Below are 20,339 nucleotides of genomic sequence, written 5' to 3' on the forward strand. Positions count from 1 at the left end.
TGCCTCAAACCTTGGGACATTTCTTTGGTCGGGTGGATTTTTATTTTTTTTCTTCTCGTGGACACTTTCTGCAAACTACACAAACGGCAGAGAAAAAGCTGAATCCCATTTTCCGGAATATGTTTATTTTACCCTCCGTAAGTGTTGGCTTGAGCTCTGATGTGCTGATTTGACAGAGGCCTTCAGTGTTACGCTTTTAGACTTTATTACAACACTCCCCAGTTTGTTCTGATCTTGTAAAGACGTGCTATTCTCACAGAGGTGAGACAGAATGATGGATCAACATGGTGCTGGGAAATTTGGCTGCATCATGGCCCTCAGAGCTCAGCTTGTTATCTGCTTTAGCTCCAAGGAATTGGTATACTGTCACCCTCGAGATTGCTGAGATCTGATTTTGGTAAGAAGGAGGTCTGCTCTATGTTGTGCTTTGATCATCACAGGTTTTTATGCTCACCAGCAGAATAAGTATCCAGATTTGCTGAAGCTGCTACAACTGTAAGATTTTTATTAGGTCCTTGTTGAACAGTTCAAGCGTGAAATGCTTGTGGTAGTAACCTTTACAGTCCATCTGATGACTCAAATGTAAGAACATTCATAACACACCAGACTGTGTAACAAACACACCTTGAAGGCAACTGGAGAGTTAACACCTTACCCCAAAAAACTGCTTCATATATCAATCCTGAAGGCACAATCACGAACACTATCACTCATTAATAACCCTGAGAGTAATGCCCTCTACCTACCTCTTCCCTCTCAGTCTTTGTCTCAGTGCCAGCCTCCACGTTGTGGCTATAAAATGGTAATCCAATTAAATAAATTCCAAATCTAGATTAGAAGCTGTTCATGTGTTGCTTGGCTTTGTTCCACCAAATTTCATTCAGTATTTTTGAGCTTTTCATATTTTGCACCAAATTTTACGAGCTGACAAACAAACCAATTTTACAACGAATGAGATTCTCAAGACTTTTTCAAAACAATCACTCAAGACAACTGAATGAAGCAGCTCCATAAAAAACTATGATACCATGTTTTTACCATTTATATATTTATAGCAATCGAACAAAACATATTTTCTGCAGTTACGCATGTTGAATGATTGTAATTTATAAAGGGTTAACGTTTTCTCAATTTCTTCATCTTCTAATTTTAGTATGCCATCTGCAAATATAAACATTATTAAACATGAATATTAGGTTACCACAGAGCAGCAGTTATCAATGACAGAAAATTGTTGATATACAGATTCTGTTCCAGATGTTTCTCAGATCTTTTTCAAAAGCAATATCAGTCATTAGGGTTGTACAAAATTCTCTGCCCATCAGTTATGTTTATGTGGAAATATTTCACAAGATAAGTGAAAACAATGAGCTGCTGGTGGCACTACAGGAAAAACATTTATGCATTCATTCAAACTTTAGACTCATTGTGGCGTGTGTGAATATCTTCACAAATGCATAAACATTTAATACATATATTTTAATAATATTTCTGTTAAAACTGTATTATAATAAAGTACTGCAGCTTCTTTCTCCTTCAAACTAGTTGTCAGTGTTGCTGCGGAAAGATTTGATATCGTTGTTTGTATGAATGTCTGCAACACGAATATGATTACACGTATTCTATTATTTCCAAAGACTTGCAAAAAGACATAGTCTGTGTCTGTGGTATTGCCTGGCGAGTTATCCTTGTTTTCTTTGCACCCTGTTCTCAAGAGTTTTGTTGTGGTGGCACCATATGGTGATTTCAACAAAACTCACTGCGGAACACTGGCCCGAGCTGGCGAACAAAGACTGTGTTATCAATATCAATAAACCACGTTGTCCTGTAGAGCACAACACAAAGAACATGGCCATATGGAGCTGCTATGATCCTGGTTCTTGTAGGGGATGGTGTTGATGCCCAATCGCTGTGGCCAGTTTGTCAGTACATTTTTCATCCACTTGCCCATTTCTACTTTTGCCCCTGCAACATTATGCCTCAATGTCGTAAGCGAGTGCATATGATTATTGATAGTTCCTTCAGAGCATGCAATCACTGTAATCACACTTACCATAGGGGAAGCCTGTGAGGCATGTCCGCCATAGTCAGCACAGCGTTATCAGGGATTTTGCCGTTTTCAATTAGCAGATTTATGTTTTCTGTTCTGTACCGCCAATGCCATTGATTTTCCTGATGTCTGATATTGTTACGCATCTATTCAGTCCCTGTGCGTGTGCTTCAGTGGCTGACCGCACAGACAGAGCTGCCTGTCTCCCGGTCATCACGTCAGGCCTCTGGAACATGTCACCCTGGTTTGAGGCTGACACTGGACTGCTCTAATCTGTTCCTGCTGCTGTGCTTAAGGGCATCCGCTGCAGCCATGCAGCGCCCAGCAGTGAAGAGTTAAACAATATGGCGCTGGCCTCAATGTGTCACCACTGGCACTGACAGTATTGATGACATTCGAATCCACTGGTTCTGATGGCGAGTTTGAATGCACTGTTGCCACTAGTTACCCATATCAAAGATGAATGGGATCGTAGGCTTCCACCTCCACTTTTCTCTAACTGCACTGTGCACAAAGTGAATCATAGTCCAGAGTCCAAAAATGGCACCCTGGTGGAGGCAGGCACACACTGCTAAAAGATATTGGTCCAATCAATATGTATTGCATTTGCAATTTAAAGACTTCCATTCCTTATTTAGAAAAGGTTAACAAAGATTTTAATAAAAAGCCTAAATAATTTTCATTTGTATAACTGCAAAGACAAAGACAAACAACTACCAAATGCTTGATCCCCCCCCCCCCCCCCCCTTGTTTTTTCCACATGTAAACACGTCTTATCGCTCAACTGTGACAAATGCTTTAAATAAGTCACCGTGTGCTGATTGGACTTCCCGTGCCGACCCTCCGCTGTGTGTAGACTTAGAGCACCTCCGAGCATTGTGCTGAGATCAAAGACAGATTCAGGGAGGTCACGTTGGGAATAGGCAAGGGGAAATGCACGCACACTTCGGCGTAGCGCGAGATGAGGAGAGAAAGTCAGAGGGAGAAATGGAGACAGGCATAAAGCCCCAGTCGGAGACACAAACGTTGCGTCTCTCTCCGTCCCTCAGTCAGTGGATTTCTCCACATCCTGATGTTTGTCTGGCTGACGGCTGCTCGCTCTGTGCTGTTTGCCACAGTGACGCCTCGCCACGCAGAGCGCCGGTCGCGTCGTAGTTCAGAGCATGGCAAGGATATTACAGCTGGTTAAAGAAGACAATTACTTCTTCCGTGTGTTCACAGAATAGCAAATTAATTCAGGAGGATTCCCGAGGCGGTGCGGTGATTTGACATTTTAGAAAGAAATAGCCTTCTTTTTCTTGCAACGTGGGCACATGCAGACGGAGGAGAGTTAGAGATGCCAACCATCAAGCCAGGGACACTTGAAGACGATGAAGACTTAAGGTATGAATGGACTGAACCTTCTTTCAAGAAATATTTTCTAAACGACAAATAATTAACATTCCTCACCAGAAGGGAGGTGTGGCACCGCCGCGTTTCCAAGCTGGGGGCTCATGGATGGATGACTTTTGTGCGAGGAGAGAAAAAAAAGCCAACAGTCTGTGTAACTTTATGTACGTCACACGTGGTCACCACATAATATCAAGTAATTCCTGTCGCCTTTAAGTAACAGACTTTACGTGCACTCTTGTGGAACTCGGGGACGTGCGCTCCATGTTTCATTTAGGACAGACCGGTACCGTCGGTACCTGCGGGACATAAGAAAAACACAGCTGGGATTTGAAAGCAGCTCGGGCTGTGGGCCAGTGATGCCGGACACATTAACACTCATAAAGAACCGAACAGAGCCACGGCTGGGGCAGCTGGAGCGCACCCTGGCCACGGAGGGGAGCGCCCGCCCCGCCTGGGTCATAGCAATCCTCGCCGGATGTTTGATCTTCACCACGGTGGTGGATGTACTGGGGAACCTGCTGGTGATCATCTCGGTGTTCAGGAACCGCAAGCTGAGGAACTCAGGTAAGGCCTTTCCTCCCTTGCAATAGGTTGATTTTACACAAAGGTCAAACAGGGGTAAAGAGGATGATGAGTGGTCACAGCCACTTCGATTATTTGGAGGGAAATTCCTATGCTTTTCGCCTTTGATAATAGAACTTTTATTACAATGGTACAACGAATTTGCATGATAATGTAGGTTAAGTGTGCCTGTGTGAAATCTGCTCTGGAGTGAGTTCTGGGTATACTAAATCTAGTTGGTACTTCTTTCTCTAAGCTGCTTGGGTACATTTTATGCTTTGACCGATGAACACACTTTGTCCCATTATATCTATGTAATCAGTGAACCCAGTGACAAATAAGTCACGTGATTTTGTAAAAGAACAAAAATAAATTGAGAACATAAAAAAGTGGCAATTTAATTGAACTCAAATCACATATGTAGTTTTAACTCAATTATTTAAGTAATACTGTTGGATTGTGGACTATTGTCAACCTCTGTGAGCCTGGTTGCACATGCTATTGACAACATAATCCAGACTGCTAAAAGATTCATATTTTGCTGAAGGGCATTTAAGGAGCAGGACATATGGTTGCTGATGAACACGGTGTTGGTTGGTACAGGGATTTAACCCACATTTCCAGTGAAATAATAGTGTACTGAAACCACAGCTGGCCACTTACGTTTTCACAACTTTCTATTACGAGGTATCAATCAATCTGTCACTGGAGCTTGAATTATACCTCTCTCTTCTAGAACTATACTGGGACAGTCTGACATTTCAATCCTTACTCGCTCGTGCAGCTCTTTCCAAGTTCACTTACAATTAACCAGCTCTTTGGTTAATAAGCACAGGTGAGCCCTTTTGTCAAGCTGATTTAGAAAGAGATTGATGAACGTATTCTGGTGTGAATGTGTACAATTACGGTGCAGGAGCTCTCTTCCTGCACTATAGTGAAGAATAATGTCAAATCATAACACTGAACGCTCAGGTAAAAGGAAAATATACTCTAGGGGTTGTAATTCAATTATGTTCCAATGTAAATTAATGGCATTTAATAATTTTACTGAATCCTGCACCTTTTTTATACACTGGATTTCCCCTAATTTGACCCTCTTTATATAATCAGCCTCTTTTTTTGTTTACTAGAAATAAATGCAACTTATTATTTCTGAAAGACATATTTAACCCTAATGGCAGATTTTCAGAAATGCTTATCATGATACTAAGAACTTGTCAAGATGGATATTTTCTGCAAGAAGTCTGCTAAACTGTGCTGACTGGCTATTCTGGGCTTTATCAGGCAACAATTAGGGCAGGAAATATGCATTTATTTGCATATTCCGTAAATCAGCAACTATTTTTCAGCCAGTAGGAATGCAACCAGGAATCTTTTTTTCCCTTCATAGTCAATATGGAAAATACCCTTAGGATTTATCAAAGCAACTACAACCTTTCATTTTAGGACATAATGACCCTGTCCTTGTATTTGTTCACGAGGAAACCTTTTTTCAAGTTTATTTCAGTGTATTTAAATTTTTTTCTAGTCAAGGACAGAGTGATCACTGGAGCATCTGAATGCAAAAGTATCTTCAAACTCCCACATTCTGCACTCTAGTGTGGATTTTTTTTTTTTAAGGTTCTTCTTATTAATACCTCTGAATGGCCATAAACCAAGGTTATTTATTTATTGAAGAAGTTGAACTGAAGTAGGAGGTACGATTGTAAAGCAGGACTGAAAAATAAAGTGTGATTTCACTCGAGTAGCACGACCTACAAAAAGCCTTTTAATGATTATCTTATTAGCCCTTATGCGCAGACCGTCTTAAGGAAGCTGCAATCAGAGGATTCAAAATAATAAAACTGAAATCTTTCCACTTCAGTGAATAAGGCAGAGATTTATTAAAAAAAAGAGAGTTGGTTCGTGTAAGCAGAGAGCACATTTAACCTCTTCATCTGTGTAGTTTTTCATTTCTTACTCTTTGATAGAAGCTTTTATAAAATAAAAACCATGTCTTCGGTGTACAGAAGTAAGAAATAATGCTGAATGCATACAGTCAAGTTGCCCCTGGGAAAATAAAACATCAACTGTGGTATCTTTTTTTTTTTTTTTCAAATTTTGTCCCACATAAATCTCACATAGACATTTGAGAGGACGCATTTGAGACTTGGGTGTTATAGGAAAGACTGATGGTGTAAAGTCTTTACCGAAATAAGATCATGACACCACCAAAGGGCTCTACTGTAAATTTGTCACTCTTGGACACATAGTACGCCTGTCAAGCTCATCCACCATCAAGAACAATTGCTTGCTCAGGGCCACCTGATATTTCTTCTGTTTAAAAGCCCGTCAACAATTTGCTCCACCTTGGCCAACCAAAGCCAACGACCAACCAACTATTTATAAGAATTTTTTTTTATTTCAGAGCTTGGTTAAAATGGCCTAATTTCTATTCAAGGTATTTTTCAATGTTGTGGATGAGTTTTCCTATACCGCTCTAGTGTCAGGAAAATATACACATTTTTTTTGTGTTTTTTTTGCCACTCACGGTGCATTTCCACCTTAAAGCTGATCTCACTCAACTCAAACAGCCCACTCAGCAGTTCCACGCTGAACCCACCATCGTGAACTCGAAGGATGGCTGCTGTAGATTGAAACAACCCACTCAACAGCTTAGATAGGAAAACACCTGAGTTAACAACAGTGTATTAACAGGCAGTAGCAGAGGGCAGCGTATGATTACTCACTACTGTTGTCATAGCTTTGCATAAGTCCCTGCTGGGGCAGAGTGAACAAAACTGACCGCCGAGTGTGATATTTCATCAGATGCGAGGCTGTTGAGTGATGACTAGCTCAGCTTAAATCACACCTCCCCACACTTGTGATACATGTCGTCTTATAGTAAATAGTTTACTCCAGGTTCATTATTATTCTGACACTGAATTGGCATCACGATATCTGTGATTCACACTAATCAGAACTCTCATGCATTTTGATCATGTAACCAGGCTGCTTAAAGATTGCAGAGGGATTGCACATTTCCTTCCCGCCCCTAACTTTCTTTTCTGTTTTGTCTTTTCAAAGACGTCAATGTTTAATTTAAAGGGCTTTCTCTCTCATCATGCACTATTGTATATCAGCAAGCATGCACCTCATACACCAAATCAAAAGCATGCATCCACAGGTCGTTGGAGCCATTTGTCTCCTGGAGTTTGTCTTTTAAATAGAAAAGTGTTGACTCACCCGGAAGCTCTTTAACATACAGCTGTGTGCTGGCATACAAAAAAAAAAAAATCACACAAAGCTTGTTCAGGAAAATACAGTGGCGTTGGTCTACAAGTGTTATTGTGATATTGTGTTTTCTTGTATGAATGTGTGAGTATGGGAAAAGTGCCTTGTACACTTGTGCGGGGCAGAGGTTTTTTGTCCCCTGAGATTCGTCTTTGAAGGCGCTTAGGTGCTTCAAACCTTCAAAGAGAGTTAGACAGGATCACACATTACAGAGACTCTCTTCAAAGAGACTTTATTTACATCATATCTCTCCCCCTCCCTCTCGTTCCCTCTACAGCTACTTCTCTCTAAAGCTCTTTGCCTGTACAAAAATAATGCTTAAAATATTCCTTCGTTAAGACTGACGCTTGAAAAAAAAAAAAAAAAAAAAAGAATCACTCGTTCCCCAGTGCAGTTTCACATCCAGCTTCTCTCCGTCTACCTCTATCCATGGTGCTGAAACCCTGAAAAAACAGTCTCCTCCTCTGTCTGGCTCTACAGATTAAAAACACTAAAACCTGAGTCCCTTTTTCCATGTTTTCTTGTTTGTATTTGTGTGAACTTACACACGAGTACTTTCAGATTCTTGACATAGCCCAGTCCAATCCAAATGAACAAAATTATTCTTGCTCCACCCGTTTTATCCAGGATACTTTAAACGCTGTGTACTTTAAGCAGACAAATATCCCAGTATCAATCAAGGGCAATGATTGAAAATTGGCTCCGAAATGCTGTGATTTTCATTTAACGAGTGTTATTGTGTCACTAAATTAAGTTTTAATAAAATAATGGGCTTTTGAAAATGTTCTCTGATATGCGAGGACCTTTTGGCCATGTGAGACCAGTTGGGTCTCTGCAGGCCACCTCCAGAGATGAGTCACGTATACGGTCATCCAAGGTGTGAACAGTCTTGTCACAGGAAGCCATTAGATAATATGGTAAAACAAAAAAACAAAAACGAACAAAAAAAGGTGAAACACAGATGTAGCAATGGTGCGGAGGTTTAGAAAGAGCCACCCTGTCATCAAAAAATTACATCATGCAGAATTTTCTATTCACACAACCGTGCATCGAAAAATAGATTTGAAAGTGCTTTTGACTTTGAATAAGGATTATCTGTGGAGACTGGTGTCTCAGTGACTGCTCAGGCAACGTGAAGGACACTGCAGGAATTCAACCTCTCCAGACTGTCTCCAAGAGGAGAACCGGTGCTCAGAAAATAGAACAACCAGCACATGAAAGGAAGCCTGATGAATATTGGCAGCACATTCTTTGGTCAGATAAAACTCAAATAAATTGTTTGGATCAGATGGGGTCCAGCGTGGATCTGGCCCGGTCTACCAGTTACTGCATAATGCCGACGGTGACACAGGGAGGTTGGCATCTGATGAAATATGGGGGGAATTGCAGTTATAGGTGGCACTATGAATGCAAGTTTGCACACCCAAATATTGAATGAAAAGGTGACTCAAAAATCTTAGCAGGACAGGAATTTCCAAATACTGACAACACACTGCAGCAACCACGTAAGAATTTGTAAAGCAGAAAAAAGTGAAAATGATCAATTATGACACATTATGTTCCCTGACTTGGGTATCTTAAAGAGGAAAATAAAGCAACAAAATCTTTCCAGCAAGAGAGGCTAAAAAGAGAGAAATATTAGTAAAGAACGCTGTACTCCTATTTTCAAAAGTAAATCCAGCCTGTATGTTTTCACTTATCCATAAAACAAATATCCTACATTTCAACTTATAAGTGAAACCTATTATAAGAAGATCTATAACATTTGACTGATGTCGCACAGGGGTGTTTTGTTGTAAACTCTATGTACCGATCTCGCTACATTTGAACAAAAAGGTAAAACAAAAGACAAAACAAAATCTCAAAGTCAAAACTAGCGGAAACCTCCAAACAAAGTTGTTTTTTTTTCCTCCCAAGAGCTTTGTCTTAAGGTACCGTATCACAGAATCGCTGGACAGTTGGGTTGAAGTGCAGCAGAGTTTCTCCCAGCTGAGCTTGAATGTCAGCAAGAACACTGCTGCTCCAGCTGCATATAAAGTGTTTACTTTGTCCTTATGTTCTTGGGAGTTTGAACTCCCAACTTGAACTTTTCAAGTTTTGGCGTACACCATATTGAGAAAGGCCGCAAGTCTCTCTGCCTCTGCCTGCCGCCCGCCCTTCCGTTCACCCTCGTGTTGCTGAAACATTCAAACCCACTCTCTATGTTTCACTCAGTCGGCGTCAGTGGCATCTACTACTACACTGAAAAAAAGGGAATAGGGAGCTCGTTGAATTTATAAAAAGGAAAAGTGCAGATGCAACACAATTCAAACATATTCCGCTTGTAAACGTGGTTCAATCATGTAGACTTCAGTTGTTTATGGAGACTGCAGAATGAAAAAGATCCTTTTGCAGTGAGTGGTACCAATGTAATCGTATTTGGTCATTACTGGAAGTGTTTATATTCAAACATAAGAGCGCCAAGAAGTACCGTTGGCCGCTCCGGAGTAGAGGAAGAAGAAGAACTGTGTCACTGCAACCGCCAAGATTGTGAAAGATTCAAGACAGGGAACTGAGACTGCATCACTAAAAAGTAAGTTCATTAAATTGATTCATGTTCAAGTCGCCGACATTTCCACTATATTGCTGTTTTCATACAGTTTGCTACAGTTACATTCATCTCAAAGTTTTTGTGTGCATAGCCTTTATATGGCATATATAAATATCCTGCTTTTTAGCAAGCAAGCTAGCTAACACCAGCTATATCTATCGCTACCGAGTTAAGTAACCACAAAAATCGGGGACCACCGACTGTCCCACGGCTAACAACGGTGCTTTGTTGTACTCGCAGCCGGTGGAGGATTGCAGTCAGCCGGCCTCTCGTGGGGATTTCTCCGGAGTTTCGCCTCCCAGCTCTGTGGGGTGGAAGCAGCCGATGGCTTGTGCCTTATTATCTTTTTGCTAGTTAAGTAATAACCGCAATGATCGAGTCTTTCCGCTGACCACCGACTGCTGACAACGGTGATGCGTTGTACTCGCATCCGATGGGAGAGCAGCCGGACACTTGTGGGGATTTTCCCGGGATGTCGCCTCTCCATTTCGGAGGGTGAAAGCAGGCCACGGCATTGCCACAAAACTATTAAACGTTCTTCAAAAACCATGTAGAGTGTAGTGTTTACTCTCCTGGGTTCTGTACAGTGTGTATTTATTGTGTTTATCACGTCAGTTTCCTTAGTTAAAGGGTTATGAACATTACGTTTAGTAACTCTTAAAACTTGATTCATACTGGATTTAAAATGATTTTAATCTTGCCATTATGTCTGTATTACAGAAAATATCTAAAAAATTATGGTCTGTTGCATCATTGCCTTATGCTTTTGTTATATGTGTGTGTTTTATTCAATTGAGGCAATCCACTAAGTTCACCTCACTGATTCTTAATATTTTCTTTTATAGGTACATTGTCCTATTTACACAACATAAACATGCAGAGGCTTTAAGTGGTAAGTGCTGTCATATTTATTTTCTTTTGTGTTCCTGTTCAACTCCTAATTCTGCATTTTTGTTCCAAAACAGTAGAGGAGTTTGAGTCATAGATTTAATTTTTTTTTTTTTTTTTTTTAAATACCAGTTATCATTGAAAATGTAGACTTGCTTTACTCTGACAAATATTTCCTTTAAACCTTTAAGAGCATCAGACAAACATTGGAAAGCCTGGTCCTTGCATTTTAAGACCTATCAATGAAGCTGAAGTGAAAACAGATTTAATTCCATCATGTGTTTTAAATGTTCTCTTTGCTTACATCTTAACTTGAGGCTTTATTGATGTTACCAATAATGATCTTGATGTACATTATGATTTTTGCACACAGAAGACATGAAGTGATGAACCAGAGGTAGAGGACTTGTGTTCACTGACAAGCTGCTAATATGCCCGATTGTATTTCATTTGTCTGTGCTTTATCTCCCCCCCAGACTGTATTAGTCTGCTGTATGTGTCATGGAGGCTTCCTGCGAGATGTTTACCGTTTAACCTGATTCCTTTTTGTTTTTACTGTTTTTCAGATCAATGCTGCATTCAAAAGAATCACCAGTGTCCCTCTTCAGTACAACTTCCTGTCTCAGCTGGACCTGCGGTCTGACAACCTGGTGAGGCTGTTCCTGAAGAGAGCAGGAGAGCTTGGGGAAAGCCACGCGTTGAAGAACTGGCTGATGTAAGTGATACAGAGTCCACACAGTCATGAAAAACTTATAAATGTTGAAAATTTGGATTATGATTTTTGGAAAATCTTAATATTTTTAGAGTTATAGAAATGCTATGTAACATTTTAAATGTTTTAGTTGCTACATAAGTTCTTTCCAAAAAAGCATACAAATTATATGTAAAGCCAGGAAGTTCATGAGTGTAATTCCTTTTATTCTTTCTCCTCCCTCTATTTGTTCATCTTTTGTCTTTTTACCTTTCCTCTATTTATTACAAGTATCTTTATATATTTGTCTGCCTCCTCAATCTTGTTCCCACATGATTTAGAGCTCACAGCAAGGCATCCCATAGTACAAACCCTGGTGTTATATTCTCTGAGAATTATGTACCAATATGACAGTTTACACTTGTAGCTGACTTTAAAGTAAAGCACAAGAGCTGAATTAAGATGCTAATAAAGAATATCTCCTTTCAGTGTAATGATGATGACGCTGGACGAGCAAGTGCCTTTAAGGGAGTCTGTATCTACATGAGTGAAGATCCAGAAAACCTTGAGCGTGAATATGTGGTATGTATGAACCAATGCTGACTTTTTTTCCCCTAATCTTTCAATCTTGCTCTTCTAGTCAATCATTTGAACTGAAATTATTCATTAATTGATAGAAAATCTATTGATTATAATTTGATGAAACCTATTTGGTTGATTAATGTCCTACTGTAGTAACTTGTCTTTGAACTGCCCAATTTCATAGTGAATCATTCTTTTCTCATTTGGCTTGTTAAGTAAATTTAATTTACTTTCCTTTTGTCTGTTTTCTACAGGGCATGAATGAGGATGCCATCAACGAGGCCATTGAAGACACCACCATTAAGAAACGTTCTTGAAGAACATGCTTCAAGTGCTAAACCAGAGGACGTTGGAATTGTTCTTTACCAAGGTGTTTCAAGATCAGGATAGTTCAACGGCTATCCTGCAAACTACACTACACTACACTACACCTTTGAGGTAGTCCAAAAGACTTTCATGGAACTGGATTGAGGTAAACTTTCAAACAAAGCACTCACTCTAAAAAACAGACTCTTTCAGTGAAGAGAGGCTGTGCTGCTTGCGATAAATGACGTTTGAATTGTCCTCCAAGGCATCTTTGGTATTGTTATACCACTTGAACTACTTTTGCATTTCCCATTGATAAGTTCACATTGACATAATTTTCTTTTATGAATTGACTATAAAAACAGTTCCAGAGGCTTTGATTCTTTGGCAACTGTTTATACATGGTTTGCATGTCTATTTGTGTTTATTAGTCAGAAAAGAGTTTACACAGGTTTAATTTTATTTTTATTTTTTTCAAATTTGTAAATCCAGCTTGCAAAAAGTGTTGTCAGCTCTGAAAATGGTGTATGCAGTGTTAGCCATGGGAGCAAACCTCATAACAAAGCACTGGCTTTGATTTTCCTTGTTCACTTTGTACATTGATCACTGCTTTTTAGGTGAAATAGTGTTATTCTTGTTTTGTACTTTCTCTCATGAGTACACTGTTTGTGGCTCATTATATTCACAATGTTTTGTATTTCTGCTTTTAAACTGCAGTAACAGGTTTATAGTGGGTTTATACATGTGTTTGCAGTTATTAATTCACTCTGAAGATACATATGTTTGTGCTCCTGTTGCTACATTATAAACTGTTAATACAAGTGTCAATCGTATGTATTATTAATCCATTGCACTTTATTAAGAATTTCCATGATTTTTGTTGAGATGCTGCTGTGAAAACAGGTGTGTGTAGTTTACGTAATGTGTTTGTGTTTGAATCTACTGCTATTGATGCAGGGTTATCAATGTCCAGTTTTTGTGTTGCACTGAATCCTCCAAAAACTGTGTGCAGTTTGTTTTTCAAAGTTTTAAAGTTCAATAAAGAAAAAAACTTTGTACAGAACTCTTGATTTTGTATTTGCACACACATGAACATTAATCTGATATGTACAATACATTTAGATAGAGTTAACTTTAACAAATCAAGTTAGATTTACAGACCTAACTTGGATACTTAGTACATAATTAATTTGCTTTAAAGTTACTTCATTCCTTAGAATAATATTAGCATGAAGAATTCAAGTTGGCATTACAAATAAAAATCAAGTACCCTTGGCATAACGAAATTGCTTTATTATTACTCAATAAATTGGCTTTATGGTAACTGAAAAATAATGTGTTGAACCAACATGATTCTTTCAAACAATCTATCGTGAATTAAATACTTTAGTTTGAAGAGGAAAATTCTGTCAGGTGGACACATTTTGATTATGTGGGAACGATGTACACATTCAAATCTAGTAAATTCAAAGAACTTTTTTTTTTCAGTGTACTCCTGTACTGTATTGCTGCTCTGTCTTAGCTGTTGTTCAGATTGATATTTTTACATGGATAAAATATGAAAAAAAACTATTAGAAGAGGAATACAGCAGAGAGAGAACAAGCATTCACATGTGTTTCGAGATTTGCAAATTTTAGTTGTGAGGAGCAACTTTTGAAAGCTCAGACACTTCTGATGACATTTAGGCTTGTGAGAGCACGTAACCAGGTCCTGACATCTAAAAAGGCTGTTTTTTTCTGATTATGATTAGTGACTAAGTTACAGTTGTGTTTGAAGATACTGGAGGTATGCAGGGGTTATGGGTTGTCCTCAGAAGTGTGCAAATAAATGTGTATGAGTGACAGAAGAAATGTAAGAAATGTGAAACAGAAAGACAATTTGTGTTGAGTTGCATCTTGGAAAACTTCAGCTTTTTAGTTTATTGGACTGTTCCTAAGTCTTCATTTCACATCTTTACATTTCAGGCATTCAGCTGACACATTAATCCAGAGTGTGTCCCAATGAATAAGTATGGGGGATTTCTCTGTCTTGCTCAAAGACGTTTTGACAGGACATACAGCTGTCGGCACACTACTGCAGGCAATCTCTCTGAATACTAACACTACCCTGCTGCCCTGTCTATACTGATAATTGTTTCTAGATGTACATTTACTGTCAGTCTGAGAAATGGGCTATTAACAGCTGCGACACAGTGATTTTAGGAGAATTGGGACTGACATCTCCCCTCTTTGTACAAAGAGAACAGAAAAAAGTCTTCCTGTTACACATTCACAAGTGATTTGTTTCATAAATGTCAGCTGGAAAGCTGAGCTATGTCAGCCCATTGTTTCATTTTTCCAATATATCAGGCAAATTTTTCAAAAAGGGATATTGACTACCGCTGAAAACTTTTTTCCCATTCACCTTTACATAATAATTATTTTATTTGCCCTGATTAATGATGCAGAAACACCTTTCACATCAATAATGTATTTCAAAGAGACAGGAAGGAACCGATTTACTTAATTTCCCTTCCACTTGTATAATCCTTATTATTCCTGCTTCACTAATATCTAAAGAATGTAGCTTACAATTTGCTGAAGCTAAGACTTTAGCGACGTAAAAATCCCCCAAACGCTGATCCAGTAGCTCTTCCGTACACTTCGGTTGAGAATGGATTTTTAATATTCTGGTCATTACTTTTAAAAAATAGTTTTGTCCTTAATTTCCACTACTACCCAGTAGGCATCCTCAGATCCTTGGCTCATTCTGTTTTTTACTGTAATTTATGCTCCTGTCCAAGGTTTTTTGCCAAGGGGGAATTTGAGTGTTTGATTTTAATTCATTAAAATCAAAATGGGAGATGTGCTGACTGAACAGGTTGTCAGATCAATCAGATGCTCCTTAATCCTGAGGAGCTTTCCAAGTTCTCCAAAGCAGACAGCTGAAGGCAGGCGCATACCATCCACCCAACGACCCTACTGGAACCTTTTTATGTGCATAACAGAGGAGATCGAGAGGAGCAGGCAAAGAGGGAGAGTTCACAGAGCAGATTAAATGGAAATAGAGGAATGTTAAGCTGTAGCTCAAAAAGAAAAGGGGAAGAGATTAGACGCAGGGGCTTTTGCTAGTTTGATTTGAATTAATCCATTTACTCGATATTGAATCATTTGAAATCACACATAAAAATTGCATTTGACATCCCATTATACATCCCATTGTGACAAATATTAGCCACTCAGTTTGGTTTCATCATGTAGTTTCAAGTAGAATCCATAGGGGAGCTGAGTTACCACTGATATATAATGCATGGAAGAAGAGTGTCTGCAGGGCTTTGGGGGATTTTCTGTATGTGTTAGGCTTTGCCATATAATTCTTTCATCATCTGGCTTTACTGTTTTTTTTTTTGTCTTACTCAGTGAGTATTTAGGCAGAAGTGAAGGTTGGACATGACTGCTGGGGGATGTTTTCAGCAGCATTAAGTGCTCTGGGAGTCTCCTTCTGCCTGAGCTGTGCCCAGGCACTGTCCTGTATCTTTTGGGTGAAGCATGACTTCTGTAATTCCCTTGAACACAGACAGTTGGATAAAGGGAACAGGAGGAGCTCAGACCAGCTAGGTGGAGAGCAGCAAGGTGGGGAGTAGCAAAAGGTAACAGAGAAATGATAAGGACCTCGGCTATAAAATACAGACAGACAGCCAAACATTTAGCGAAGAAAGAAGTAGGATTGAAATCCCTTGGTATGAAAAGTAAGAGAGTGATGCCGCGTTCCAGAGGCACAGCAAAGACAACGTAAGAACTACTGTCATGTGTCATCACAATCACCCAGTTGTTATCAGTACTTTAGTGCTGAGATGGAGGATGATTCAGTAGCACACAGTACGCATGCACACAGTAACTGACAGAACAATTTCCTTTAATCTCAATAACCATGAACATGATAGATTGACCCATTTAATCTGCAAAGCAACCGATTGGTAATTTCATTCCTTTATTCCTTATCGAATCCCGTAATGCCTGCTGTATCTCCTCCATATCCATAATATATGCATTGTGATAATTTGAAGTGCATTATGTAACAGTTTCTCAAAACCCCCAGGCAGCACTGGGTGAAGAGGAGGAAGAAGAAGAAGCAAAGGATTTGCTGCAAGAGAACGAGGAGAAAGAGAATGAAAGAGGGAGGGAGGAGAAATAGAGAAGATGTGAGAAATCGAGGGCAATCTAGGATGAGAAAATGAGAATGGGATGAGGGAAGGAGGGAGTTGTTGCAGGGATGCGCAGACGTGCATTAGTGCAAACGACTCCGCAAACGAAACAGACTGTCACAATGTTTGTTTCAGACTGACTCAGCGAGAGATAGTGAAATATTTGGGACACGCAATCCCATAGAGATGTAGATGAAGATGGTCAAGAAAGGCTTGAAGGCCAATTGGGAAAAGGGGTATGAAATGCATTTCGGAAGTTATTTTATCCTCAATTAATATATAAATTTGTGGTCAGATTGAGGTTTGACTGCAATGGGATTAGTCTGTGTTTTGGTAGAAACAACCAGTTTGATCTGAAATCCATCAAAGTTTTGCTTTCAGAAAGTAAAAACTTTAAACTTCCATTCAACTATATCAGCAACAGAATTAGAGCTCCATGTTGATGTGTTCCATCCTGATGCTGCTTAAATCATTCAAACGTGTTATGGCATGTTGGTATTTATGACACTGAGCGTTTTGCTTCAAAGAAAATTAAAAGATGCAAAGTGTTTAGTTTTCATTCAACTGGTTTTCTGTTTGTTAAACCCTGAAGTCATGTTAAATAGTGTACAGCAGTTTAGATGCATTTCACCAGAGATAAACACGTTAATCAGTCTCTTCCAAAGAGAAATCATGGATTAAAGAGATATGTGTAAAGGGAACTCAAGCTGTTTTTGATTGATTTCAAATACCCTGCATTGAATACTTGACTCATACATAGTCTAGGCTTTCAAACTCTGGCAGGGGATACTCAAGATTCCAGAGGCAAAATGTGAAATACCTAATTTCATACATAAATTAATTTTCCCTTATTTTCACCAATTGAAAGTTCTTAAAACTTTTTCTTCATACTTTTGATCATTTTGCAGCTGAAGGGGTTCAGACGTTTGACGTGAATGAGGCCAAAACAATTGTTGTCCTAATGCAACGCGTCCTCATATTAAAACAACAAAAAAGGTCCATTTCCAATGACTCCCAAAATGACATACATACCTATATAGGCGTACTGGACCTTCGTCATTATGGTAACAGTAATATACATGTGGTTATCGTTGTAAAATTTCTAGGTGAGGTTTGGACACAAAAACTACTCTGTTAAGTTTATCAAACGACTTGTGGTTTGGGTTAAAATAACTACATTTGTTATGTATGTGACGTTACATACGTGACATGATGGTAAATATGTAATGTAAGTTGACCTACGTATATGTAAGTTAATTATAACTCATCATTGACTTTTGTCCTGTGTTTGATCCATCCAACCCCCCCTCACCTCCATGACTTGGTCACTCTTTCTACTATGTCACCGGACTTTCTCCTGTCATAGCTTCTACAGCCACTAGGAGATCACCTATATAAACATTGGTCGTTTTAACCCCCTTCAAACATTTACCAGTGTTGACGTTTTCTGGTGAGGTCGGGGTGTCTAATATGTCCATTAAAACATGTTTCATTCAATTTATTTGGTATGGCTCCTCAGAATGCTCTCACGGCATATTAAATTACCTAAATTTACAAAACTTTTGCATTTTAAAGAACGGAAACGATATTTGTGAGAAAATAGAGACAAAAATAAATAAAGTCACATTTCTCCCCTGGGGGCTTCACGTCCTTCGGTTTCTGTTCATCTGTTTCACAACTCACGATCAGAGCATGTTTGCAGCCCTGGTTTAACTTGGCAGGTGGAATAGACAGTTTGAGTACTCAAAATTAAAAATGCCAAGTTTTCTGATCAAACACAGAATGCCCAGAGAAATTAAAGCCCTTCAAAGGCTGCAGTTGGTCAACCGGCTGTAATTTTGTAAGTAATAATTTGAAGAGATGAAGGCGATATTTTACATAATTAAAGAGGTTGCGCCTAAAATACTATCTTTGGTGGTTTCATAATCAATAATGTCAATAAGAATTTCTCCCTTTGTGCAGTGCAGCTTTAATCTAGACTGTTATTTTTTCATTGTTCACTGTTATAATGATGAGCTAAGACAGCTTTCTGATTTAATCATCTGCTTTGCTTTACAGTTCACTGTGCACTTCAAAGGTCAATCTCCTAGGACTAACCAGACTTAATGTCTGCCTGCTCTACTCAGTGGGAAAGCCAGTAAGCCACAGAATCACAACACTATGTAGGTCTAATATGTAAATCTACCAAATCACGGGTAGTGTTACATTAAGAATTTACTATTCAGAAGGGTAACCTACTTTCTCCAGTGTAGATTTTGTAGAGTTTTTTTTAAGTAGGTAATACTGTATACTGCATGACACAGCTTCAAATTTATAAGAATTTGCACTTTGCATGGCTTCTATGTTAGATTTCTTAACTCAATGCTGAACTATTGCAAATAACCTCTGAGTGTAGAGACAGAGTGAGGTGTATCTGCTGTTAAACCTTACAGCCTGGTAGGCTTGGCAGCATGTGCCGCCAGACTGAGCAGAGCGGCATTTTTAATGTGAAGGAATAGAAGGGAAAATGGACGAGGGCCGGTGTTGTGCATTCTAAATGTAGGGCGGGATATGAAGGGTTTGGCTTGCCTGAGGCAAAGCGCCCACAAAGTGCATTTTGAATGTGAATTGTCCTGATCTGAGTTCATGTCCACCCTCAAACAAAAGCTCACTAACAGATGACAACTTCATCAAATGCACACATAATTTGCAGCCTTGTGATGCGCACAAACAGTTTTCCTTATGCTTTTTTCTGTACAAGATATTTTACTGAAATTTCATCTGGCTTGAGAGGCAGCTTGAGCTGGATTAACAGCTTTCCAAAAGATAAACAGTTTGCAGCAATATCTCTATTCCCTATAGCCTCTGCAAATCTGACCAGTAACTTACTTTTTTACTTCACCTTTTGTATTTTAAATAAGCAAATGCAGACGTTTTCTAGTCCTATACAACTCTGTAGCGGAACTGGAGGCAAGCTTATTAAAATGTCCTCTACTTGCAAGTGAATGAACAACATCAGCCTCTTAATGCTAGCAAAGGTCAAATGTAATGTAAAATGTCAACATTACTTTCCCCAATTAAACATTCCTGTTAATCAAGTGAAAGCTCTTTCACATGCTATGAACATTCTCAACCAAAAAAAACATCATTGAAATCCATATTTATTTACTCGTTAATGTTTTTGTAACGTGTCATCAGTCCAATGGAAAGTAAAAACTGGCCCATGAAAATGTTATTATTTGTAAATTAAAGCTTTTGTTGTTGAACCAGACTGAACATTTTATCCCACCTCACAGAAGTCTGCCTAACCTTCCAACTAACATCCACCTCCCACATACTGAAAGTGGGCAGCAGCTCAGGAGTCTGCTGTTCTGTTTGAAAACACATCAATTACGACAACAAGAAGTCAACTCCCACTCGGCACACATGTACTATATGTGGCACCTCTGCATGTTGAGGAGACAGGAAGTGTAATTACAGCCGACAGAAAAACAAATTTGTATTTGGAAATCTGGTACTAAATCTATTGACAGACCTACGCATTATTTTTGAGCTATGTTTGTTCTTGTGCACTCACATGTGAGGTCAGGCCTCAAAACCAGTGCCACAGTAGCATTACTAATGTGGGCATGCATGAAAGGCACAAATTGAAAGTCACTGATAATGGACTGGAAAAAAATGACATAAACCATTCATAGCGCCTATTAAAAATTTGATGCATGAAAAGGTTATGGCAGCAAGGAAAAGAAAAGCAGATATGATTAGCAGATTAATTCATCAGTGATTAAACTTTCAATTACACTAGGTAGAAAATATTACACCTCTCAGGCCACGAGAATCAAG

The 20,339-nt window shown here is 39.1% G+C and overlaps 1 protein-coding gene across 2 annotated transcripts in view; it reads left to right on the plus strand.

Annotated features, from left to right (window-relative positions):
* The first annotated feature begins 2,978 nt into the window (after window positions 1-2,978).
* Window positions 2,979-20,339, plus strand: part of mtnr1bb (melatonin receptor 1Bb) — a 137,640-nt gene continuing 120,279 nt past the window's right edge. For both annotated transcript variants that reach the window (XR_011311979.1, XM_069721446.1), the window contains exon 1: window positions 2,979-4,006. Coding sequence is in view for 1 of the 2 variants with exons in the window: in XM_069721446.1 (XP_069577547.1) it covers window positions 3,799-4,006 (208 nt within the window). In the remaining variant the exon portion in view is untranslated. The remainder of the gene's footprint in view (window positions 4,007-20,339) is intronic.

Source organism: Brachyistius frenatus, unplaced genomic scaffold, assembly GCF_029030835.1.
Source record: "Brachyistius frenatus isolate BFR_SWC_R1_liver_20210118 unplaced genomic scaffold, ASM2903083v1 Contig_5, whole genome shotgun sequence".
Lineage (NCBI taxonomy): Eukaryota > Metazoa > Chordata > Actinopteri > Embiotocidae > Brachyistius > Brachyistius frenatus.